Source organism: Somniosus microcephalus, chromosome 1 (genome assembly GCF_052327205.1).
Source record: "Somniosus microcephalus isolate GS21.2 chromosome 1, FLI_Smic_1.0, whole genome shotgun sequence".
In the NCBI taxonomy this organism is placed as follows: domain Eukaryota; kingdom Metazoa; phylum Chordata; class Chondrichthyes; order Squaliformes; family Somniosidae; genus Somniosus; species Somniosus microcephalus.
The window spans coordinates 421,768,186-421,791,289 of record NC_140987.1 but is presented as its reverse complement, the minus strand read 5'-3'; the positions used below and the strand labels follow the sequence as shown (position 1 = coordinate 421,791,289).

Sequence of the window (23,104 nt, the reverse complement as noted above, 5' to 3'; positions counted from 1 at the left end):
CCTTATCCAATAAAATCTTCACACTAGAGCTTTTAAAAATGCAAATAGGTTTCATTAACTTTTTGAATCACATTTTATCTGGTTCATTACTGCCTTAAATGGTTGTACAACTGAACCATAAATATAAATTTGATAAGCCTTAAATTGTATAACTTCATAAAATCAGTTTTCAAATTTGGAGTTGTCAAATTCTGAATTTAAATATGCATTTAACAAACTATATTTAGAAAAACTTTTATTAATTTTTTGTTTTACAAGCACATACAAAAAAAACAATATAGTGTAAGTATGTAGAAAGGTGGGATCAGGCCCCACATTGTACTGTTATGCAGTGGCTTTCCTAGGCATTACTGTCCATGGAGTTTTTTTTTTAAGTTGTATTCACAGCACCTTGAACAAAAATGGGTCTGGAACATCAGAGCTAACTGTCCATGAGCAGTATTCCCCAATGGAGGGGAGCAGCAAGCAGTTAATTATTCTTTAGGTCTCCGTTCCCTCTGTCTCTGCAGCACCTTCATCCCCAGCTTCTTTGTCCTCTTTGTTTCGTTTATTCTTCTTGTGTTTGTGACGTCTGTGACTTTCTCCTTCCTCGCCCTCGTGCTGTTTTCTGTGAAAATAAGTCAACAGTAAAACATGCTCTTGTGATCCAAAGATGGTGTGTACAGAACTGGGAGCTACACCATGGAGGTGAATTGCTGCAGGGGTTCTATGGCGTGTCTGCCATAACTTGGTGCAAGAACCACAGAATTCCCAGAAAGACTACATAAAGTGTTTAACACTGTTTTTCCCAGGGTTGCTGCAGTCTTTCTATATTGAAGTTACAGCAGGCAAGAGGAAAACTCATGGATTGTTCCAATATACCAAGTCAAATGTTACTTTGGCTTTTAAATTAGCTAAAGTACTCACACTAGGCTTTACTAATTTTAGAGTCGATCTTAAGAGCTCTCTTAGTTCAGTGTGTAAAGGCAGCACCTGTAATGGTACTAACCCAGATGGAACAGAAGATCCCACGTTCAATCCTAGACTGTGCTGAGTTAGCGGATCTCATTTCCGATTTTGAGTTGTTTCTTATCCCTAGCTGATCTTAATTGGCTTCAATGGCCATGGGCTGTTGAGGGGAGGGAAGTAGAAAGGCAGAGTTTGCTATCCAGTGACCGCTATTGGGAAAGTCAGGCTAGAACAGCCAAATAGCCTGCTGCCATTCACTGTTTGAGCTCACACATGAACAATGATCACTTGGGTGAGGTACTGCAGACACTCGTGGAACAATAACCCAGGAGGGGAGAAAATAAATTGGAAAAACCCATTCCGGGAAAAAAATGGTTAAAATTCTGTGCATTTAAATTACTGTTTCCTTTTCGTCAATATGGCATCACTGGTGTGTCGACCTACTCTGGGGCTATGCAGTAGCTAGGTGTGTGAAAGTGAGCAAAGGCTGACTGTGACTTTCCTCTACTGGTATAGAAGAATTATCTAGCTGCAATTAAGCATTTCCCCCTCCCATGGCGGAGATCAGTTGAGCATTTGTAGGTAGGAACCCATTTTGTGTGCTGCTGTACCTGTACAGTCCTGTCACTACACCACTTAAATTTTGTGCATTTTCTTATTCCTTGTGCCCTGCTCATCCACTCCAGCAGATGTCAATTATTCAGCTATTAAATCCTATCTGGATTTTCCTTTCCAAATCACTTTCACTCTCCCTGCCTTCAAAAAAAAAACCTTTGACTCTTCATTCTGTTTTCCAATTCCATCACTTTCTCCTGTGAAGTGTTGATGTTCTTATGTGAGGAGTACGATATAAATGCAAGTCGTATTTTTTTTTCCTGAACCACAATTAGACAATCCCAGGCAGCAATCAGTAAAGACTAGTGTACCTCAGCTTTACAGCACCAAAAGTGAGCCATGCACTGTACAAATAAAATCCCCATTGCAGTAGAATTCCTGAAGAGAAAAGCAAATATGTACCGTCTTGACGACTTGTGCTTGGAATCGTCTTTGTCCTTGTGCCGCCGTTCCCTGTGGCGATCTTCTCCGTCTCTACTGCGATCTCTGCTCCGATGATACTCTCTGTCGTAGTTTCGTTCTCTGTTGTAAAAATAGTGTGCATCGTCACTGGATCAAAGCAAGTGGAGTCAAAATTACCAGCTGTGCAAAAATTTTTTAGACTTAGTGGCAAAGGACCCTAATATATCTGAGGCTCGGTGTCAAATTTTGTTCGATAACACTCCATTGAAGCGCCCTGACATTTTTACTATGCTAATGGCACTATAGAAATGTAGAGTTGTTACTGCTATCTCAGGCTGCTCCCTGAGCTTTTGAGAACTGGAAACAAAATACTGAGGAAACATGATTGTGAACAGCAGCCCCAGCCTGGGATTGAACTCTGATTCACTGACTAAAACCACTGCTCCCAAAAAGCAGAGCATTTTCCTCTGTCCGGACACTACTTTTAGCACTCTGATTAACGTGAGCACATTGACCAGTGTACAGAACAAAGGTGAACCCCCCCCCCCCCAACAAAAATGACAGGAAACACTAACTTTTGGTTGAGTGTATGACCATTTGAGTCAGAATTCTAAAATGATCCGATTCAGAAAAAGGAAAACAACTCCAAGTTGCAAAAACCTCTTTGGCACAGAACACCCCTCCAATATCTGGTTCTTTTCATAGATTTATTTGTGGTCATTTGCATTCTATTTAGCTACACTTGGGACTTTCACTCAGAATAGTTTCTGATCACCAGCTTGCATGACATAGTCTGCAAACTTGCACAGAAATTAAAGGATTCTAGGTGTAGTGATTTTTAAAAAAAGCCCAGGTGAGTATAACTTTCCGCCATTTCCACCACCTCCAACGTGATCGCACCACCAAACACATCTTCCCCTCACCTCCCCTTTCAGCATTCCAAAGGGACCACTCCCTCCGCGACACCCTGGTCCACTCCTCAACCACCCCCAACAGCCCTCCTTCACCTGGCACCTTCCCGTGCAAGCGCAGGAGATGCAACGCATACCCATTTACCTCCTCCCTTCCCACTGTCCGGGGCCCCAAACACCCCTTCCAAGTGAAAGTGATTTACTTGTACTTCTTGCAATTTAATATACTGTATTCGCTGCTCACAATGCGGTCTCCTCTACATTGGGGAGACCAAACGCAGATTGGGCGACCGCTTTGCGGAACACCTCCGTTCAGTCCGTAAGGGTGACCGAGCTTCCGGTCGCCGGTCACTTTAATTCTCCACTTCACTCCCTCTCTGTCCTCGGCCTAATACATTGTTCTAATGAAGCTCAAGGAACAGCACCTCATCTTTCGATTGGGCACTTTACAACCTGCCGGACTCAACAGAGTTCAACAATTTCAGATAATCCCTGCCCCCATTTTTCATGCAGTATGATTTTGCCATTCCCATTTGCAACATTTTCACAGGATGTTCTTTCAATCACTCCCTCCCCCCCCGTCTCTGCACCTGCTTAAAATCTGTTACATTTCCAGTTCTGATGAAGGGTCCCAGACCTGAAACGTTAACCCTGTTTCTCTCTCCACGGATGCTGCCTGGCCTACTGAGTATTTCCAGCATTTTCTGTTGTTATTTTGAGTATAACTATTGTAAGAAACTGATTTAATCACTAGTTTTGAAACCTATCAATCAGACTTGGTGGATGATCATTGTCATTCAACTCGCATTTATATAGCACATTTAATGTAGGAAACCTTGCAAGGCGTTTCACAAACATGTCAGATTGGAGGGGGGGGGGGGGGGGAGACATGACTGTACACTGGTTATTAATCCTCTTCCTTTTTTTTTAAAAAACAATAAACAGCATTTGCAGTGAAGTGGAAAATTGTCAAGCTGCTCTTGCATCCAAAATGGATGGTGGGAGCAGGGAGGCTGAAAAACAGAAAAGCAAAGAGGAAAAATAAATGAAACAATGTCATTGTATATTAGGTAAGAGAAAATTAAACTTAAAATAAAACAATAAAAGGGCAAAACAAAGGATGGCTTGTATAGTTTATTTTGACTGTTTATTTTTGTTGTCTGGGATTATTAAGTGATAAAGCTAGTCACATGGTATTGGCAGCTTCACTACTGTAAAAGGTACTCTTTTCAGGGTGACAGTACATGAGCTAAACAAAACTGGTCTGCTAAGCAGAAGGAAGTTTCCCTGCATCTCTCAGTAGTCTCAGGGTTTGGAAGAAATTTCCCCCATAAGAAATGCCATCCTTCCACCCCACTTCCCCCTCGCCAGGTGCCTGCAAGAGTAGGGCTCCGGAGGGAAATTGTTAGATAGATTTAAAACAGAAGACAACTACAGGAAACTTTCTGGTATCTGGCACTGACGGGACCGAGCTGGTGCCGTCCCATCAAAACTGCCGTAGAAACCAGCGCCAGTGTTAAAACATACGGAGCTTCTGAGCTCCGTCTGAAGCAACAAACCCTGTTGCTTAGCAACAGCTTCAAAACAGTCGGCGCAGCTTGCAAGCGTCTCTGTAGCTAAGCAACAGCTTCAGCTAGACGCTTGCAGAGCCGGACTGGAGAAAAAAAGCGACGAAAAGTAAAATAAACTTATCTGCACCGACTCCTGAATTTTGCCGGTGGGTAAAGCTTTCCGGACATTTAACCTCCGGTTAAACAAAAGTTTCCTGTATACTGGTTTAACGATTTTATTGAATCATGTTCTTTTACTTTATTTTTAGTTCTGTGTCCTCAGGTTACTAATAAAATAAGATGGCAGTCAAAAGACTTTTCAAACAATATTTTGAATGATTTCATTGATTTCCCATGTGCTTGCTAGCTGTTTGCTGACTGCAGATTCTCAACCCACCCAAGATCAAATAGCTGCTATCTGAATCCTCCTTTTATGTGACCCTCTGGATCAAGAAAACATTACTGAGCACCAAAACAATTTCAAAGACTGGTTTTGATCTCATTGCTTCGGGCGAGCTTCCTCCGAACTCCAGTTCAATCTCATTGTTTTGCCCTGCACTGCTCATTTATACTTCAAGATTTACAAACTCAACTGTCCTGGCAGACACACATTATTTCAGCGTGGTTATATCCCAATCTTACCACCTTTCTTTGACTATATTCTTCCTCCTGTCTAATCTCCACCCACATATATTCATGACTCTAATGCCAATTGGGAGGAGGGGGTGGAGGACAGAGAACCCGAAATGCAGAAAGCAAGTCTTCACCACCCTCTAACTCCATAGCTCACCAGCATGGCCATCTGCTTCTTTATCATTTGGCTCAACTTGTTCTCTCAACAATTTCCCTTTTAACATTACACACTTTCGCCAAATCAAAAGTGTCACATGGGAGCCAAAGTCAAATTGTTTTCAGTAGAATTTGTGGACCACATTACATTTAAATCCTGATCAGGTCCCCTTAACAATCCCTTCCTGTTATACTGATCATTGTTGCAGCTGCTGCTTTCTCCTCTTGCTCTAATCTGGACAAGTTCATTGACTACCCTTCCACTCGCCATCCACCTTTTGCATTTATGTGGTCCATCTACCTTTCCCTTTGCTTTTTTCATTTTGGATTTCCAGTATTCAATTTTTTCTTTTAATGACGACATTTACTCACTTGCTGTATTCAGCTGTTGTAGGCGTTGGTCCACGATCTCGCTCACGCTCACGATTTCTCTCTCGATCAGGTTCTCGCTCTCTTTCTCGCCGAGGTCCTTGGTACTCCCAGTGACTGTTGGTGCTTTTGTCAACAGTGCTCATCCAGAGTGCGTGTGTCGTAGAGATAGTAGGATAACCAATTAGTCCAGAGTCTGAAAAAAAAAAAATTAAAGGAGGCAGGATGGATATTAGAAATAAGCTCCCATTACTAGAGAAGAAGTCATTTATAACAATCATCTTTACAATACATGAGCTAATGAGTGACAAATTGAGAGATGGCAGGGGAGAGAACCTGAAAAAAAAGTTTAAGCACGGGGTCATTTGCCTTGTATACACATATACTGGGCACGGAACAGACACTCATTTCCCTTGCTGACATATAATGGAAACTGGTGGATAACCGAGGGTCACATTAGACTGAAGTGCAATGGAATAAAGCAGTACAGGAAACGGTGTGTTATCCGGATGCTAAATGTCCGGCAAGCTTGAGCCACCGGCAAAAATCAGGAGCCGTTTTTTTTTCTTTTCGTTGCTTTTTTTTTCCCCCCAGTCAGGCACTGCAAGGTCTGTAGCTAGAGACGCTTGCAGCTGCAGCCGACTGTTTAGAAGCTGTTGCTAAGCAACAGTGTTTGTTGTCAGATACAGAGATGAAAACCTCTGTATGCTTCAACATTAGAGCTGGAGTGTCCGGCAGCTTTGAGGGAACGGCAACAGCTCGGTCCCGTCGGTGCCGGATAGCACAAAGTTTCCTGTACAAGGATGACTTAATGGCCCGTAATGTGTGGTCAGCAGCGAAGCGACTGTGAACTTGAAGAAAACCACCCACAGAGATATCTCAATCTCTGTGGCAAGAATTTGAGCTTCCTCGACGTGTAGCGCTGTCAACAGGGGATTCCTAGTGTAGGGCAGCAATGATGTCATCAAGCCATCTAAGTAGCCAATCACACTGAAGAATTCTCAGACAGCAAACCAGGAAATGAAAAGCACTGACTATCTGCACTTTAAAATGTTAAAAAACGAAGATTGGGACATAAGGTAGAAGCTGAAATATCACGAACAAACTTAAAATTATTTTTAAAAAATCTAGTAATTTTCATCATGAGAAATTTGACATTCCACAAATGCAAAATTAGTTTTTCAGGGCCAGAATGGCTGTTTAGCAGTTACACCTATTTCAACATGGCTCAATATTTAGTAGGGTGTCTAACAACGATATTAGCATGGAAAAGCTTAAGTTTTTGTCAGTTTCACTGATTGCCGGCTATGGGGAGTTCCACAGCGCAGCCAGTGTCGGAGCAGTGAATGACTGACCGCAACTTCAGGATTTCCACGTTTAGCTGCACATGTGCTAAATCCTGAAGTCACGGTCAGTGTCAGAGGGGTAATGACGGCAAACACTCACAGTTCGGCGTCATTACCCACCACAAAATCCAGGCCATTATATACTTGTCTCAGGCACAGGCACACACACACAAACTCAGTTTCAGAAAACATGACAAATGGTTATATTCTATTACTAGTTTATTTTTTCATACCGTTAGATATTGTATTTGATTTATGTAATGCTATCTACTGTTAAGGCTTTAGTTTGTATCCAATCTTGGCTTCTGTTGCATGTGTACAAAGAACATTCACTCCCTGCCGAAAACATATTGTAGGAAGTAATGAAAACTGACTTTTATTTTTTTGAAACATTACAAGGTGAATTAACTTCCTCTGGTAGGCTCTCAATGTTTTACTTTACAAAACAGCAACCAAAAGAAAACATAACTAGCCTGATTCCCCATGCTTTTTCGACCCAACCAGGACTCTCGCAAATAATTGGATAACGAATGTAGATCATCAGAAAATTATATATGTAATTTCCTATTTTTTTCTTCCAAGGGGCCGATGTCAGAGTTAAACTCACTGCAATGAACAAATCTGATCTGTGACGCCCAAGGTGCGACAGAAGGCTTCCTAGTATCGGAACCTGCACATTATTTACATTTTGTAGTTTACAGTCTCTAGTTAATGATTCACTTTCCATTGCCTGTAATATTTTGCTCGGTTTCAATACGCCAAAAAGAACTTGCACATAATGTAGTATTTTTTTTTTAAAAAGCATCCCGTCTTAATGGTTAAAGTCAACACTCTAAGTAGATCGAACAGATAAAAACTAGAAGCTTCCAGGTTCAATCCCCAGTCTATGGTGAGTCAGCTGATGTCACCAGCAGAGCAACTGAGGCCTATAATTGGTCTTCAGCACTTCTTGGACAAGGAAGGTGATGGGGGGGGGGGTGTCAGTCAACCGGAGTTCCCATTCCTGGCCTGTATGGAAGTGCGCATGCATGTATGTGGAGTGAAAACAGGACCAGGCTCGGATGTGATATGCCTCAGTGTTACACAGCCTGCCGACACTCACCATCCAGGCACATAGGTAGAATGGCCACTTGCGCGAGGTACCAGAGGGCGTCCAGCACCCACGGAACCATACTTCAGCATGAGTCAGCGCCTTCAGGAACAGAGGGGAAAAAACTGGCAAAACAAAACCAAAAAAGGGAAACACAAGAATTTTTTTTACATTTTTTTTAAGTATGCACGTCATCGGGGAATTGTTACTGGAGATTCTGATTAGTTAGATTGTATTGCTAATTAATGTCATACTTAAATAAAATAAGATATTTCCAGTAGAATATATTAACAATTACCTGCAGAACTATAGGGAAATAGAGGGGGTGGTCTGTTGTCATAGCCTGGAGGTGGACCACTGGAAGAGTGAGAAATGACTAATTAGGCACAATAAATAATATTTACACAAGAAAACAGTATCTCTAAATTCACATTTTTCCAATTTCTTGCAAAGTAAAATATAGTTGGAAATCTAAGTGACATTGACCCATCAGTAAGGCATCTTGTATCATGCCTTACAGCATAAGCAAAAAAGACTAATGTTCAGAAGATAAGCAATTCTATTCAGCAAATTTTGTAAATTTGTGCTGTCTGAATTTACACTTGAATTTTCCCCACAGATCCCATTTTTACCTTTCACCCTCCCCCAATCCCCTGGTCTTCACTACTTTTGGTCCCTGGGTTTCACTCCCACTGCTCCTCGTTCTTCTGGTGGTGCACACTGCTGACATCTGAGGCCACGACACACATCTGCTGGACCCAGGATTAACCTCTGCTGGCTTGTGGTTGATCCTCTGCTCCTCCTCCGCCCTCTAATTGTCAGCTGTGGCTCAGTTGGGAGCAAACTCGCCTCCCGAGTCAGAAGGCTGAGAGTTCAAGTCCCACTCCAGAAACTTGAGCACAAAAATCTAGGCTGACACTCCAGTGCAGTACTGAGGGAGTGCTGCACTGTCGGAGGTGCCGTCATTCAGATGAGACGTTAAACCGAGGCCGTCTGCTATCTCAGATGGACGTAAAAGATCCCATAGCACTATTTTGAAGAAAAGCAGGAGAGTTATCCTCCCCCGTGTCCTTGCCAATATTTATCCTTCAAATCAATATCACAAACAGATTATCTGGTCATTATCACATTGCTGTTTGTGGGAGCTTGCTGTGCGCAAACTGGCTGCCACATTTCCTACATTACAAAGGTGACTACACCTCAAAAAGTACTTCATTGGCTGCAAAGCACTTTGGGACGTTCGGTGGTCGTGAAAGGCGCTATATAAATGCAAGTCTTTTAATTCTAATGGACAACCTCCACTAGCACCTCAGCTGATATCATGCCTCTCGAATAACTCCTGGATCCACCCCTCTCCACAACTGATCCGAACCAGAACACTGGCTTGAGGATACTCTGATTCTATGCTGTGCACAAATCGACTTCATCCCACCAGAGGGTCTCAGACTTTGAACTGCTTACATCATTGTGGTAAACCACTAATCTGCCTGTACAGAACATGTCTGGGCATGCCTCAGCTGGCTCCGCCCCTGGCTCCACCCCTAAGCCCAGGTATAAAGGTGATTGACCTCCAGTCCCCCTGGCTTTAAGGATCGGTCTACCAGCAGAGGCATGCTCGTATTCTTTTGTTAATAAAAGCCTACTTGTTATAAGTTTAACTCTTAGTCTTCTGGAGTTATTGATGGCGCATCAATCATCTCCTCCCTGTCTTGTTTATGACCATGATACGTTTTGCCTAATCGGTCACGTTTATTTAACCCGAATTCCCTTTGTATTCATTATTTCGATCACCCTTTGTGACTTGGCCCCTTCCCTTCCAGTCGCCTGGCCAGGTCACTTTTCATTGCTCCCCTCAGGTATTTTGCCCCTGCATGCACATTTCCGTTCACTTGCAAATAAGGCCCTTACCATCCGCAGCCTAATTATCAGTGACTGTATTGACATCATGGAACTTGACTCATGGGTGGCGACATCTAGCCTCTTACCTCTCTGCCTGGCTACACTTTCCATCGTCCCTGTCCAAAACACCACAGTTGCAGTGTGGCACTCATTCATTTCTCCTTACTACTCTAGGCTCTTCAACTCCTTAGAGCACCTCGCTCCATTCCATTCATCTCCAAAATGTGTTGGATTTCTTTGTCGCCAAGGTAGAGATCATCTGTTCAGCTCCCTCTGTTTCTCCCCCTTGCTCACCAAGCCAAACTTGTCCTAGGCCTCCCAACCCTTGCCCTGAAACCTCATCTCTCTAGTTTCTCTCCCATCTAGCTCACGGCCTCTCTAAGCTTATCCCATCTGCAAGACCCACCTCCTGCACCCTAAATCCCACTGCCATTAAACTGACCACACAACCTTCAGTGTTATGGATTTACTGCATTCATTAGAAACTGGGATGTAACTGCCCAAAACTTCTTTCACATGGATCTTTACATTAAATCAGTCTGGCCTGGCCTTAATCACACAGGACACAAATGCAGAAGTGACAAAGTGATCCATCCTGCCCAGTCACTGGAGTTCTCTTTCTGGATCTTAATGGACTATTTTTAATGTCCCTTATGTCCCCACATCAATCTTATATGCATCTATTAAAATGTTAGGCCGATTTAAAAACAATGGCCTAGAAATTAGGTATAGCCCCGCCAGCGCCCAGAATTTACCGCTGGGCGCAGAGCCACTCGCGCCCATCGGATATTCAGTTTCAGCGCCCCAAGTCGAGGACGGCCGCTGTTCAAGGGTGTGGCCGCCCCCGCTTGGGGCGCTGAAACTGAATATCGGCGCGCTAGTTGCCGCAGCGCCACCCGCAGCGGAGCGGCACGCTGCGGTACTGCAGGCCTTCCTCCCTCTCTTAAGGGGGAGGTGCCTGCAACAGCCGGAGCCCCGATCGCAAGTGCCGGCAAAAGAGCCCGGCACAACGGAGAAGTGCCGGGCTCCCGGAAACCAGCCGGCAATGCCGCGGGGGGGGGGGGGGGGGGGGGGGGAGGTGGAGGAGGCCGGGGAAGGAGGTGCGGGCAGGCGGCCGCCGAAAAAGCGGCCGGCCGCACCTCCACCTTAAAGCGCCCCACTAAGGCTGCAGTACGGACCCGGTCTCTGAATGTTATTAGCGGCCGCCACGGAAGAGGCGGCCGTTACTGAAGATGGGGGTCGGGCCGGTGTCGGGGCGGAACCGGGGCACTGCGCACACCGATGACGTCATCAGTGGCGGCGCAGCGCTACCGGCTACCGCCGCAATTAGCGCGTCACTGAATTTAGCCCGAAGTTTCCAGACTGGCGCAGAAGCCCTCTTTGGGCGGTAACTGGGCGCAAAGCCCACTGAATTTCTAGGCCAATATATCTAGAAGCATGTAAAATCAAGTGTTTTACTCCAATGGACCACAGTTTCACTTTCGCTTGAATTGGAAGAGGCATATTGTATTTGCCAAAATTATACTCAAGTTTAGATTTACTGGGGGAGAAATTCTGTATCGCCCCATTTGGGGCGCTAATTTTTGAACTCCTGAAAAATTAGCGCCAGGCGTTAATGATTCTGTTCTTCCCCTAAATTGGCTGTCAGCGCTCCAGGAAGGAAGCAGAACGCTAAATCAAGCGCTCCACTTCCTTCCTGGAGTTCTAAAGGACGCAGGCGGGGCGATAGTGGTGCAGCACTACACAATGTCCTGTGCAGCGCTGCCGAGATCCGAGGCTCCTTCCCTCCCTTAAGGCGAAGAGTCATCGCGGCAGGCTCTGCATTGGGACCAGTTAGCTGGTCCCCAATGGCAGCCGTGATCCGGCCCAATCAGCCCCATCCACTCCAGCAGAGCGCCGGGCTGATCGATCGAGGCCGAAGAGAAATGGAAAAAATTGAAATAATGCATTGCAACAATTTTTATACTAACCATGCCAACATCCCCTTTAGCGTGCGCTCCCGAAGCACCCGGCCTCCCGAACAACGCCTCCTGCAGCTGTCGGTGTTGTCGCCCGGCAATGCTGCAGGGGGCGGAACCGAAGTTCAGGTCTGGGACGCTACCGGGGCGATGCGCACGGCAATGACGTCACAATCTCTGGGCGCAGGAGATCGTGGCGCAAAGTGTTACCGCCACAAACCTCTCAGCCAATTTAGCGGGAGTCGTTCATTTCACCGCGCCTGGCCGATAAGTTGTTAGCGCCCCGTTATCGCCCCCCAGAGGCGATAACGCGAGGCGCTAAGGAACCAAATTTCTCCCCCATTGCCTTTTAAAAATCAATATTTATCCTTCAACCAACATCCACCACCACCCTCCTCCGCCTGGCTGAACTTGTTCTCACATTGAACAACTTCTCCTTTAACTCCACTCATTTCCTCCAAATCAAAGGTGTTGCTATGGGTACCCACATGGGTCCTAGCTATGCCTGCCTTTTCGTGGGATATGTGGAACATTCTTTGTTCCAATCCTACTCGGGTCCCCTCCCTCCCCTCTTTTTCCAATACATTGATGACTATCGGTGCCGTTTCCTGCTCTCGCTCTGAACTAGACAATTTCATTCACTTTGCCTCCAATTTCCACCCTTCCCTCACCTTCACATGGTCCATCTCCGAATCTTCCCTTCCCTTCCTTGACTTCTCCGTCTCCATCTCTGGGGATAGGTTATTGACCAATATTCATTACAAGCCCACTGACTCCCACAGCTACCTGGACTACACTTCCTCCCACCCCGCCTCCTGTAAGGACTCTATTCCATTCTCCCAGTTTCTCCGTCTCCGCCGCATCTGCTCCGACGATGCCACCTTCCACACCAGTGCTTCCGACATGTCTTCCTTTTTCCTCAACCGAGGATTCCCCTCTACCGCGGTTGACACGGCCCTCAACCGGGTCCGTTCTATCTCCCGCACTTCTGCCCTCACCCCTGCCTCTCCCTCCCGGAACCACGATAGGGTTCCCCTTGTCCTCACCTTTCACCCCACCAGCCTCCACATTCAACGGATCCTCCTCCGCCATTTCTGCCACCTCCAAAGTGATCCCACCACCAAACGCATCTTCCCCTCCCCTCTCAGCATTCCGTAGGAACCACTCCCTCCGAGACACCCTCGTCCACTCCTCTATTACCCCCAGCACCCCTTCCCCTTCGCCTGGCACCTTCCCGTGCAAGCGCAGGAGATGTAACACCTGCCCTTATACCTCCCCCCTTCCCACTGTCCAGGGCCCCAAACACCCCTTCCAGGTGAAACAGCGATTTACTTGTACTTCTTGCAATCTAGTATACTGTTTTCGCTGCTCACGATGCGGTCTCCTCCACATTGGGGAGGCCGCTTTGCGGAACACCTCCGTTCAGTCTGTAAGGGTGACCCCGAGCTTCCGATCGCCTGTCATTTCAATTCACCGCTCCATTCCCACTCAGACCTCACCGTCCTTGGCCTCTTGCATTGTTCCATGGAAGCTCAACGTAAACTCAAGGAACAGCACCTCATCTTCCGATTAGGCACTTTACAGCCTTCCGGACTCAATATCGAGTTCAACAATTTCAGATCATAACCTCAGCCCCTATTACATTTTTACTTATATTTTTTATCCACACCTTTGTTTTGGGTTTTTCCCTCCCCCCACCCCCCCTTTCCTTTTTTTTCCCCTCTCTCCCACATGGCAGCTGTCTCCCATTCTGCCAGCACATTACACACCTAATCTAGAGCTGTCTTTTGTCTCCACTAGTCCTATCACCATCTCGTCTCGTTTTGAATACCTCTTAATGTCTCTTCTCTTTTGTTCTCTCCCAGCCTGGCCTCTTAATCTATTTCATTCCCTGTGCCTCTTTAGTCTTGATAAAGGGTTTTGACCCGAAACGTTGACTCTAATTTCTCTCCACGGTTGTTGCCTGGCCTGCTGAGTTTTTCCAGCATTTTCTGTTGTTATTTCAGATTTCCAGCATCTGCAGCATTTTGCTATCATATCACTAAAAATAGATTGGCTGGTCATGATCACGTTGCTGTTTGTGGGACCTTGCTGTGCGCAAATTGTCTGCCGCGTTTCATAGTTACGTAGCGTCAACAGCACAGAAAAAGACCATTCGGCCCAACTGGTCTACGACGGCGTTTGTGCTTCACAAAACCCTCCTCCCACCTCACTTCCTCTAACCCTATCAGCAGATCCTTCTATTCCTTTCTCCCTCAAATGCATCTATGCTATTCGCTTCAACTACTCCTTAAGGGTAAAGAAGTTTCTCCTGAATTCTCTATTGGATTTATTAGTGACTATCTCACATTTATGACCTCTAGTTTTGGACTCCCCCACAACTGGTAATATTTTCTCTACGTCTACAGATCAAACCCTTTCATAATCTTAAAAGACTCCCCCCGCCCGCCAAAAAAAAAATCAGGCCACCACTCAGCTTTCTCTCTTCAAGAGAAAAGAGCCCCAGCATGTTCAGCCTTTCCCAGTAAGTATATCCTCCAAGTTCTGGTAACCTTGTGATCTCTTTGATCCACTACCCCATTTAGACTATTATCCACACAGTATGTGATCTGTTCTGATGAAGGGTCCCAGACCTGAAACGTTAACTCTGTTTCTCTCTCCACAGATGCTGCCTGGCCTGCTGAGTATTTCCAGCATTTTCTGTTATTTCAGATTTCCAGCATCCGCAGTATTTTGCTATTGTAGTGTGTGATCTCATTCTTCCTACCAAAATTCACCACCTCACACATATATTGAAATTAATTTGCCAACTGCACGCCCATTCTGCAAGTTTTTTAATGTCTTATATTTTGTCGCATTCTTCCTCAGCATTAAGTATATCCCCAATTTGGTGTTGTTCACAAATTTTGGAAATCGCACTTCCGATTCCAGAGTCCAAATGGTTTATGTAAATTGTGAACAATAGTGGTCCTAGCACCGATCCCTGTGAAACACCACTTCCCACCTTTTGCCAGTCTGAGTAGCTACCCTTAAAACCTACTCTCTGTTTTCTGTTTTTTAGCCAGCTTGCTATCCATTCTGCTACTTGTCGCTTGACTTCACATGCTCTGACCTTAGGTAGGAGTCTACTATGCAGTGCCTTATCTAAGGCCTTTCAAAAATCCAAATTTCCTACATTATAACAGTGACCACACTTCAAAAGAAAAAGTATTTCACTGGCTGTAAAGTGCTTTGGGACATCCTGAAGTCAATAAAGGCACTATATAAATGCAAGTTCTTTCTTTCTTTCTTTATACGACTCGGTTTTCTCTCCACTCTAACACACTCGTCAGAAACTCATGCTGGTGGCACACTTTATCTTACCCTTCTATGGCTGGCAACAGTAATGCTGGAGGGGGCACAACTGGCGGTGGAAATAATCCTGCATAAAGAAAGCAGAGCTCAGTTCAATTTACACACAAAAAAATTCAGATGTATTATTTCATAAGTAAACTATGGTGCAGAAGATTATAAAAGTTATCTCTGGCAGTATTGCTCACTGGTTTACATATATTGGATTTTTACCTCTGGTGAGCAGCGCTCAACACATCATGATTGAACATTCTGGTCTGATTGGTCTACAACACTACACCATAGACAGAAACAACACAATGGCTAGCTGGATGGATGTATCCCCCAATGTTTATCCTGTAACTGGCTGAGCAATACAGACTGCAAAGATTCAAGGTTTGATCCCTGATCTGTGCCGAGATAGCAGACCTCAGCTAGGGCATCAACAGGAGCATTAAAGTGGCTTCAGCACATCACATTAAGGAAGGGAAACTTGAACACAGTTCCCAGATGCTGTGCAGCAACTTGTCAGAAGTCCATTGTTACTTCAGTACTGACATTAGGTCTTAAGATTAGCTACTTTGTTTCTTTATACATTAGATTCAAACATCATGGAAGCTGCTCAGATGTCCATTAATATTACAATAAGCAATGTGCTATCAGGAGTATTTCTGAGTGTGACAATTGGCAAACACATCTATACTATCCATTCACATTATGCTCAAGTCAGGAAAGTAGAACTTCGCGCATGTGGGTTTAAATGTGCACACATGCAGTTCTGATCAGCTTCTGAATGCTAGTGAAATGTCTTCAGTTAGAAAAGCACCCTTTTCTGTCAGAAATTTAAAAGGTGACCCAAGTACTGCTTTTTGAGTGTTCGTGCTAATTGTGAAACCACTTCTTTGGTCTTGCTACTAGTCTTTGTGAAATCGGCAGCATTATTACTGCCCACGTGAGTTCTGTGCAGAAGGATTGCATCGCTAAATGTGCAGCATAACTGGGGCATAAAATTATTCCATTAAAATTCTCACTAATTGTAGATCCTCTAAAACAACCCAAGTGCATTTCTTAGTCGTAAATGTAAATTGAAAGATTACCTGGAAGAGGCCCGGGTGGCAGCATTCCTGTGAACACAACAAGTTTCACCGGCTTAAAACAAATCAACTGTATAAAAATGTTAGCCGACTCTTAACATTCAGTTAATCGATGAAAAGAAAGTTCTCCAATTACCTGGAAGAGTGGTTCCTTCTGAACCATCCTGAGGCAGCAAAGAAAACCATTTTTAAACCAATGATGGAGTTGCTAAGTTACAGTAAACAGGCACCAGTAATGTTACACTGGTAAACACTGGATTATTGTTGCATTAATCTGTTCAATCACTGATCATTTTGTTGATTAGGGCGCTGAAAACAATCGCCCTGATTTTACCTAACCCACCAGGCATGAACATGTGTTCAAGCGGGACGGTCGTGTTACACCCACCCGATTTTGCACTCCACTGACTTTAATGTCACTGACTGAAGAGGTGAATGTAAAGGGAATTCTACTGTGCCCAAGCAATGCGTTTCAGTATCAGCCTGAGAAGAACTTCAACCACTGAAACAGAGTGACTATTTCCCATTTTCCCACACAAGCTACACTCAGGGTTTCATTTTCTAAGCAACTCTGCCAGATGGTTGCCAGCGCCGACTACTTTATGTTGTGCGTGTACACACATTCAGAAGAGTACTGAGACAGTCCTCCTCATTTCAGTTAGGTCCCTTATACCCAAAATAAAAAAAAGAGATTTTCATTAGCCCGTTATGGTTTTGAATCTAACTAAATAAAAAAGGAAACTTTAAAATACCTGCTATTGTTTATCATATGTCACTAGAGTCCCATGAAGAATTTAATTCACCTATTTGTTTTTCAGTTCGAGGAAAACAAGCAATTGAAGCAAGGAAAAAAAAAAAACTGGTCTGTCTATCTGTCCTGATTCTGCTGTTGGACGATCAGAGGGGGTGGTTATAGATGCAAGTCCAGTAGTCAACAGGTTGACATTCTTGCCCTATTGGTTGAAGGAAGCTGTGAGGAACAGATTTAGAATCTCTCTTCTCCCTCCCCCAAAAGAAAAAAAGCTGGCTGTGTCATTTTAGTTGCAATTAAAGACTTAATTTATTGAATCTATTGATTATGCAAGATCAGGATAAATCTGTTAAACCGATATGAAGGAAATGGATCATTTATAGGGTAGTAAATTCCAAACTCATCCTCCGCCGATGGCAGCAGCACTCTACTATCACACACAAGAAGCCATTCTTCAGGTCAGTGATGACAGATTATTCAACATGAAGGCATTACACCCAAACCTGATCACTTTCTCACTTGATGTTCACACGCATGCACATTCCAGCAAGAGCTCCTAATCCAGGGATGTTAAAATTAAATTACTGAACTCGTAACACTCAGCACAGACCAGGGATTAAATCTAGGACCTTCCTGACCTGTGTAGCCCAGCATAACAGCAGGTAGTATATTTACTCACTGAGGGAAGCTACTTTCATAATCACTCTTACACTGTACTGAAGGAAGAGCTTTATAGTTTGAATCAGAGTGTAAATAAACCCAGCCCCAGGATGGACTTGAGGTAAAGACCCCAAGTCGCCCCCCATTTAATGTGCATTAAAAAAAAAATCAAACTTACAGGTGCACTATAAAAGAAAAATACATATGTAGAAGGAGAAACAGAAATTGATGTTTTTTCTGGAAATTACAATACTAGAAGTACTTTGAAGAGATTAGAGGGCAGTTTAACTTCAAATGTTTGAATAAATTCCCCACAACCTTTTTGATCAGATAGGTCATATTGTTCATAAATCAGAAAATATGTTTTGTACCATCACAACAGCCTATAAATTAAAACAAATAATAGACAAACTAAAAAGTAAAATGGCAATTTATAGCAGGTTAGGCCTGACGGTGATTTTCTGGTTGCAACACTTTCAAATGTGTGATTGTCACACACTGCATTAATCGAATGCAGTTTCACGGACACCAGAAATTCCAGTATCCACTCCCCTTCTTGGTGTTCTGTTCTTGTTGAATCTTTCTTTAACTATTATAATCACAATATACAACCATAACCAAAGTATATAAAACACAAACATAATCAAAGGTTCTTACCTGGTGGGTGCATGGGTGGTGGTCCACTGTTGACAGGAGGGGGTAGGTGTAAGAAATGAGGGGGTGGTCCAGATATTGGAGGAGGAGGAGGAGGAGGAGGAGGAGGAGGAGGAGGAGGTGGAGGAGGAGGAGGACCTGTAGGGGTTGGAAACGGCTGCCTTTTGTTTCCATGGTCTCCAAGAACCTAATTCGCCCCCCAAAAAAAAAATATTTTTATAAGTCAGTCAACAACATTTCTGCTTCAAAATTGCATTTTCTAAAGATAGGAAGTTAGGAAGATGGAAAAGACTATCGAGCTGCTCCCAAATATATATTCTTATATTGGCCCCTCTTGAATTTGCAGACACCTCCACAATCTCTCTGGGAAATCTGGTTCACACAATCACCTGTGTAAAGGTGTTAAATCTATTTTCCTCTATTCACCTTCCCTATTCCTAACTTAATTAAATTGGTGCCCCCGATTAGATCGGACAATTTATTGAGTTTTGGTTTATTATACCCCTTAAATTGTTGGGAACTATGCTAAGATATTTTTAGATGCGTCTTTTTCCTTAGTGCATCTTTGACTCTCTCTCTCTCTCTCTATAGCAGGAACCTTTCCTTCCTGTAGTTCAGATGCACTGAGGTCAACTATAGCTCACTTACTTGCATCCCAGCAGAGATCATCAAATTCACCTCAGACCTGGGACCAACGTTTCCACTAAGCTGCATGGCTGTCTGGAGGTCCCGCGCAGGCTGCTTACCAGCTTTTGAATGGGAGATTTTGTGCATGTGCAAAAGTGTGAATGGGCTGCACAGCCTGTTAAAGGGACTGTGCACCCAAACAAAAATTAGGGGGGACATTGCCTGGGGCCAAACCTTACTCTGACAAGACTACTCAGTTTTAACCATAAACATGACCCAATTTTGTTTGTGGTTATCAGAAAAAATATATATAAATTTACCTGAATTGTACTCTCATCCCCTCCATGTTTGTCTCGCCGCCTTCCTTCAACCCTCCTGATGGAACCCGTGTATCCACCAATAACATCAATTGTGCCAGCAAGTTTTCTGGAGGGAAAACTTAATTTTACATTAAATCTGATAGTTCTAAAAAGGCAAGTCAAATTTTACATTAAATCTGATAGTTCTAAAAAGGCAAGTCAAATTTTACATTAAATCTGATAGTTCTAAAGAGTTGGGTCAATATAACAAGAACTGCTAGAATTAGTCCCCATTTAAAAATACCTTATTGCATATTTTGAAAGTTACTGGTTTAGCTCAGGTTTTCCACAATGTTATGCATACAGCAAAAATAGTTATGTCCACAAGCCACATCCAGGTGCGTACAAATGCTTAACTTTACAAGACTGCAATAGCACTTGAGCAAAAAGAGGTGGAGAGAAAACAGATATTTGGTTTTCTACATTACTGAACTGTGCTTTGAGCATTCAGCATTAGAAATTATTTCATTGCATACATTGGATGATAAATGTACACAGATGCAAAGAACATTCGGTACCGACAGGGTTAAATGAGGTTTGAAAATATTGCCATGGTGATCAAGAACATTTACATGATGATGACGACGCTGGGCTTGACCAGTCACTAAAAGACTGACTCAAAGTAACAGTTTAGGCAAGTTTATATTACTGTAAAATACAGTGCACTAACTGCAGCAGTTTAAAAGTCCTCTTCAAACTCACTACTCTTGATGAGAACACAGTGCATAACTCGCTACCGCAGGGAGTGGTTGAAGCGAATAGTATAGATGCATTTAAGGGGCGGTTAGATAAGCATATGAGGGAGAAGGAAATGGAGGGTTCTGCTGATGAGTTAGATGAGGAACGACAGGAGGAGGCTCGAGTGGAGCATAAATGCCAGCATGGACGGTTTGGGCCAAATGGCCTGTTTCTGTGCAGTATATCCTATGGAATAAATCATACACTGAGCTCTGCAGGTCATTAAAAAAAAACCTGCATAAAATATACAACCTATCACTGAACTTTACAGTTTAAAAAAATCAAGTCGAAGTTGCTTCATGAATAAGCAAGTGATGAATCTGTGTTTCAACAAGTTATGTCAAATCACCAGTCATAGATAAAGTTGCACTTGATCAAATATGCTTTAACAGTAAAGGAGTCCCACCACCATCAGTGTAAAGGAGTCCCACCACCATCAGTGTAACGGTAAATAATCAAATCACTGCACAGCAAATATGATTGACTTCACAAATCCTTTTCTCCCCCCCTACTTGTTGAATATTTTTATTTAAACTCTACTGATGACATCTTAGAGAAAACGGCCTGAGAATGAACCAAACAGCCCAAGGACACGAAATAAAGTTCCCCATAGCTCATCCCAGATAAACTGCTTTTATAAATCAAGACATATCGCACTCATTCTTTCCAAAGAGTTCCTCCAATCACTTCATCGTTACTTTTTAAATTAAGAATTTTATTTTTGATGCTCATCAAGGTGAAGGATGTTAGCACTCCCAGCATCATTCACCGCAGAGAAAAACTCCCTCTGCTCTGCACAAAAACATTGCTTTAGCCCCAGTCTTGTAGTTTGAGTGAGTTTGCCAATTCAGGGATATATATTTTGATTGCTGCTTTTTGCTGAATGACAGAAGTGCTTATTGCAAAATTGTTTATTCCAATTTGCAAGTTTCAGTCCAGGGAGCAGTAAATCAGAATTGTTTAACCCCTGGGTGCGAATTTAAGGTCCGTTTTATGTCACCTATCACCCAGCGCCACCACTAAATTTATATCGCGCCTTTAACGTAGCAAAACGTCCCAAGGCGCTGCACAGGAGTGAGACAAAAAAAAGACACCGAGCCACATAAGGAGAAATGAGGGCAGGTGACCAAAAGCTTGGTCAAAGAGGTAGGTTTTAAGGAGCACCTTAAAAGAGGAAAGAGGGGTAGCAAGGTGGAGAGGTTTAGGCAGGGAATTCCAGAGCTTAGGGCCTTGGCAACAGAAGGCACGGCCACCAATGGTTGAGTGATTATAATCAGGGATGCTCAAGTGGGCAGAATTAGAGGAGCGCAGATATCTCGGGGGGTGTTGTGGGGCTGAAGGAGATTAGAGAGATAGGGAGCGGCGAGGCCATGGAGGGATTTGAAATCGAGGCGCTGCTTAACCAGGAGCCAATGTAGGTCAGCGAGCACAGGGGTGATGGGTGAACTCCACTTGCAACTGGATTGAAACCAACCATACGCAACAAAAATGGCTGCAAAATCAACATAATCTAAGTATTCAATTGTTTATAAACATTTGAGATTTTAAAAAGGAATGAAGAAATTAAAAACATCTTAATCCACAACAAATGACATTTCCCCCACTACAATTTTATCCCTTCTGAAAACACTGACCCATGCTGGAATACACTTCCATGGGTGCCAGTCAACTTCCAGTAACTCCCTCCCTTCTTCAAGTGAGCTTCGACAGCAAATGGTTCAAGCAGGTGAACATCACAGCCAAGCCCAATCCTGTTTTCATCCACACACACACTTTCCACCAGGGCATCAATGGATAGCAATCAGAAGCAGGGACACTGGCTGATTGCCTTCTCTACATCACAGTTCTGAAGCTAGGACCTGATAAATTGGAAGTCACAGCACCCATTATACGCTGATGACACCCAGCTCTACCTCACCACCACCACCACCACCTTGCTTGGCCCCTCCACCATCTCTGATTTTCCACGCTGCTCGTCAGATACCCAGTACTGGATGAGCAGATATTTCCTCCAACTAAATATTGGAAAGACTGAACCCATTGTCTTCGGTCCCCGCCACAAACTCCATTTCCTAGCAACCGACTCCATCCCTCTCCCTAGCCACTGTCATGAGGTCCTAAAAGCTGAATATAGGGAGTTAGGAGGTAAATTAAAAAATAGGACCTCAAAAGGTAGTAATCGCAGGATTGCTACTAGTGCCACGTGCTAGTCAAGAGTAGAAATAGAAGGATATTTCAGATGAATACGTGGCTAGAGGAATGGTGCAAGGGGGAGGGATTCAAATTCCTGGGACATTGGAACCGGTTCTGGGGGCGGTGGGACCAGTACAAACCGGACGGTTTGCACCTGGGCAGGACCAGGACCAGGACCGATGTCCTAGGGGGAGTGTTTGCTAGTGCTGTTGGGGAGGGTTTAAACTAAAATGGCAGGGGGTTGGGAACCTGTGCAGGGAGACAGAGGAAAGGGAAGCAAGGATAGAAGCAAAAGACAGGAAGGAGAAAAGCAAAAGTGGCAGTCAGAGAAATCAAGGGTTTAAATCAAACATGGCCAAAGTAAATAATAATTCTAAAAGGTCAAAGAGTGTTAAAAAAACAAGCCTGAAGGCTTTCTGTCTTAATGCGAGGAGCATTCATAATAAGGTGGATGAATTAGCTCCGCAAATAGATGTAAACGGATATGATATAATTGGAATTACGGAGACATAGCTCCAGGGTGACTGTGGTAAACCACTGTTTGTATTCCACTGTGTACATGCCTGGACATGCCTCGGCTGACTCCTCCCACAAGTCCTAGTATAAAGGTGACTGCTCCCCAGCCCTTTGTATTTCTGGACCGGTCGACCACTCGAGGCAGACCTTCATTCTTTTGTTAATAAAAGCCTTTAGTTACTCTCTTAACTCTCAGTCTTTTATGAGTAATTGATAGCGCATCAATTTTATTAACAAAATTTTTATAATGGAGAAGATCCTCACACCAGCATGCCTGGACTTAGATCATCGGGAGGCAGACTCAT

The 23,104-nt window shown here is 43.9% G+C and overlaps 1 protein-coding gene across 5 annotated transcripts in view; it reads right to left on the bottom strand.

Annotated features, from left to right (window-relative positions):
• Positions 1 to 218: 218 nt before the first annotated feature.
• LOC147125229 (pre-mRNA 3'-end-processing factor FIP1-like) overlaps positions 219 to 23,104 on the bottom strand; it is a 47,345-nt gene continuing 24,459 nt past the window's right edge. For 3 of the 5 annotated variants that reach the window (XM_085999577.1, XM_085999599.1, XM_085999607.1), the window contains 8 exons: positions 19,314 to 19,431; positions 18,370 to 18,553; positions 16,305 to 16,331; positions 15,241 to 15,298; positions 8,319 to 8,377; positions 5,588 to 5,780; positions 1,966 to 2,112; positions 219 to 607 (listed from right to left, as the gene is read on the bottom strand). In XM_085999577.1, the coding sequence (XP_085855703.1) occupies positions 481 to 607; positions 1,966 to 2,112; positions 5,588 to 5,780; positions 8,319 to 8,377; positions 15,241 to 15,298; positions 16,305 to 16,331; positions 18,370 to 18,553; positions 19,314 to 19,431 (913 nt within the window). In that variant the 3' untranslated portion in view covers positions 219 to 480. The remainder of the gene's footprint in view (positions 608 to 1,965; positions 2,113 to 5,587; positions 5,781 to 8,318; positions 8,378 to 15,240; positions 15,299 to 16,304; positions 16,332 to 18,369; positions 18,554 to 19,313; positions 19,432 to 23,104) is intronic. The other 2 variants (XM_085999584.1, XM_085999593.1) reach the window with 2 other exon arrangements.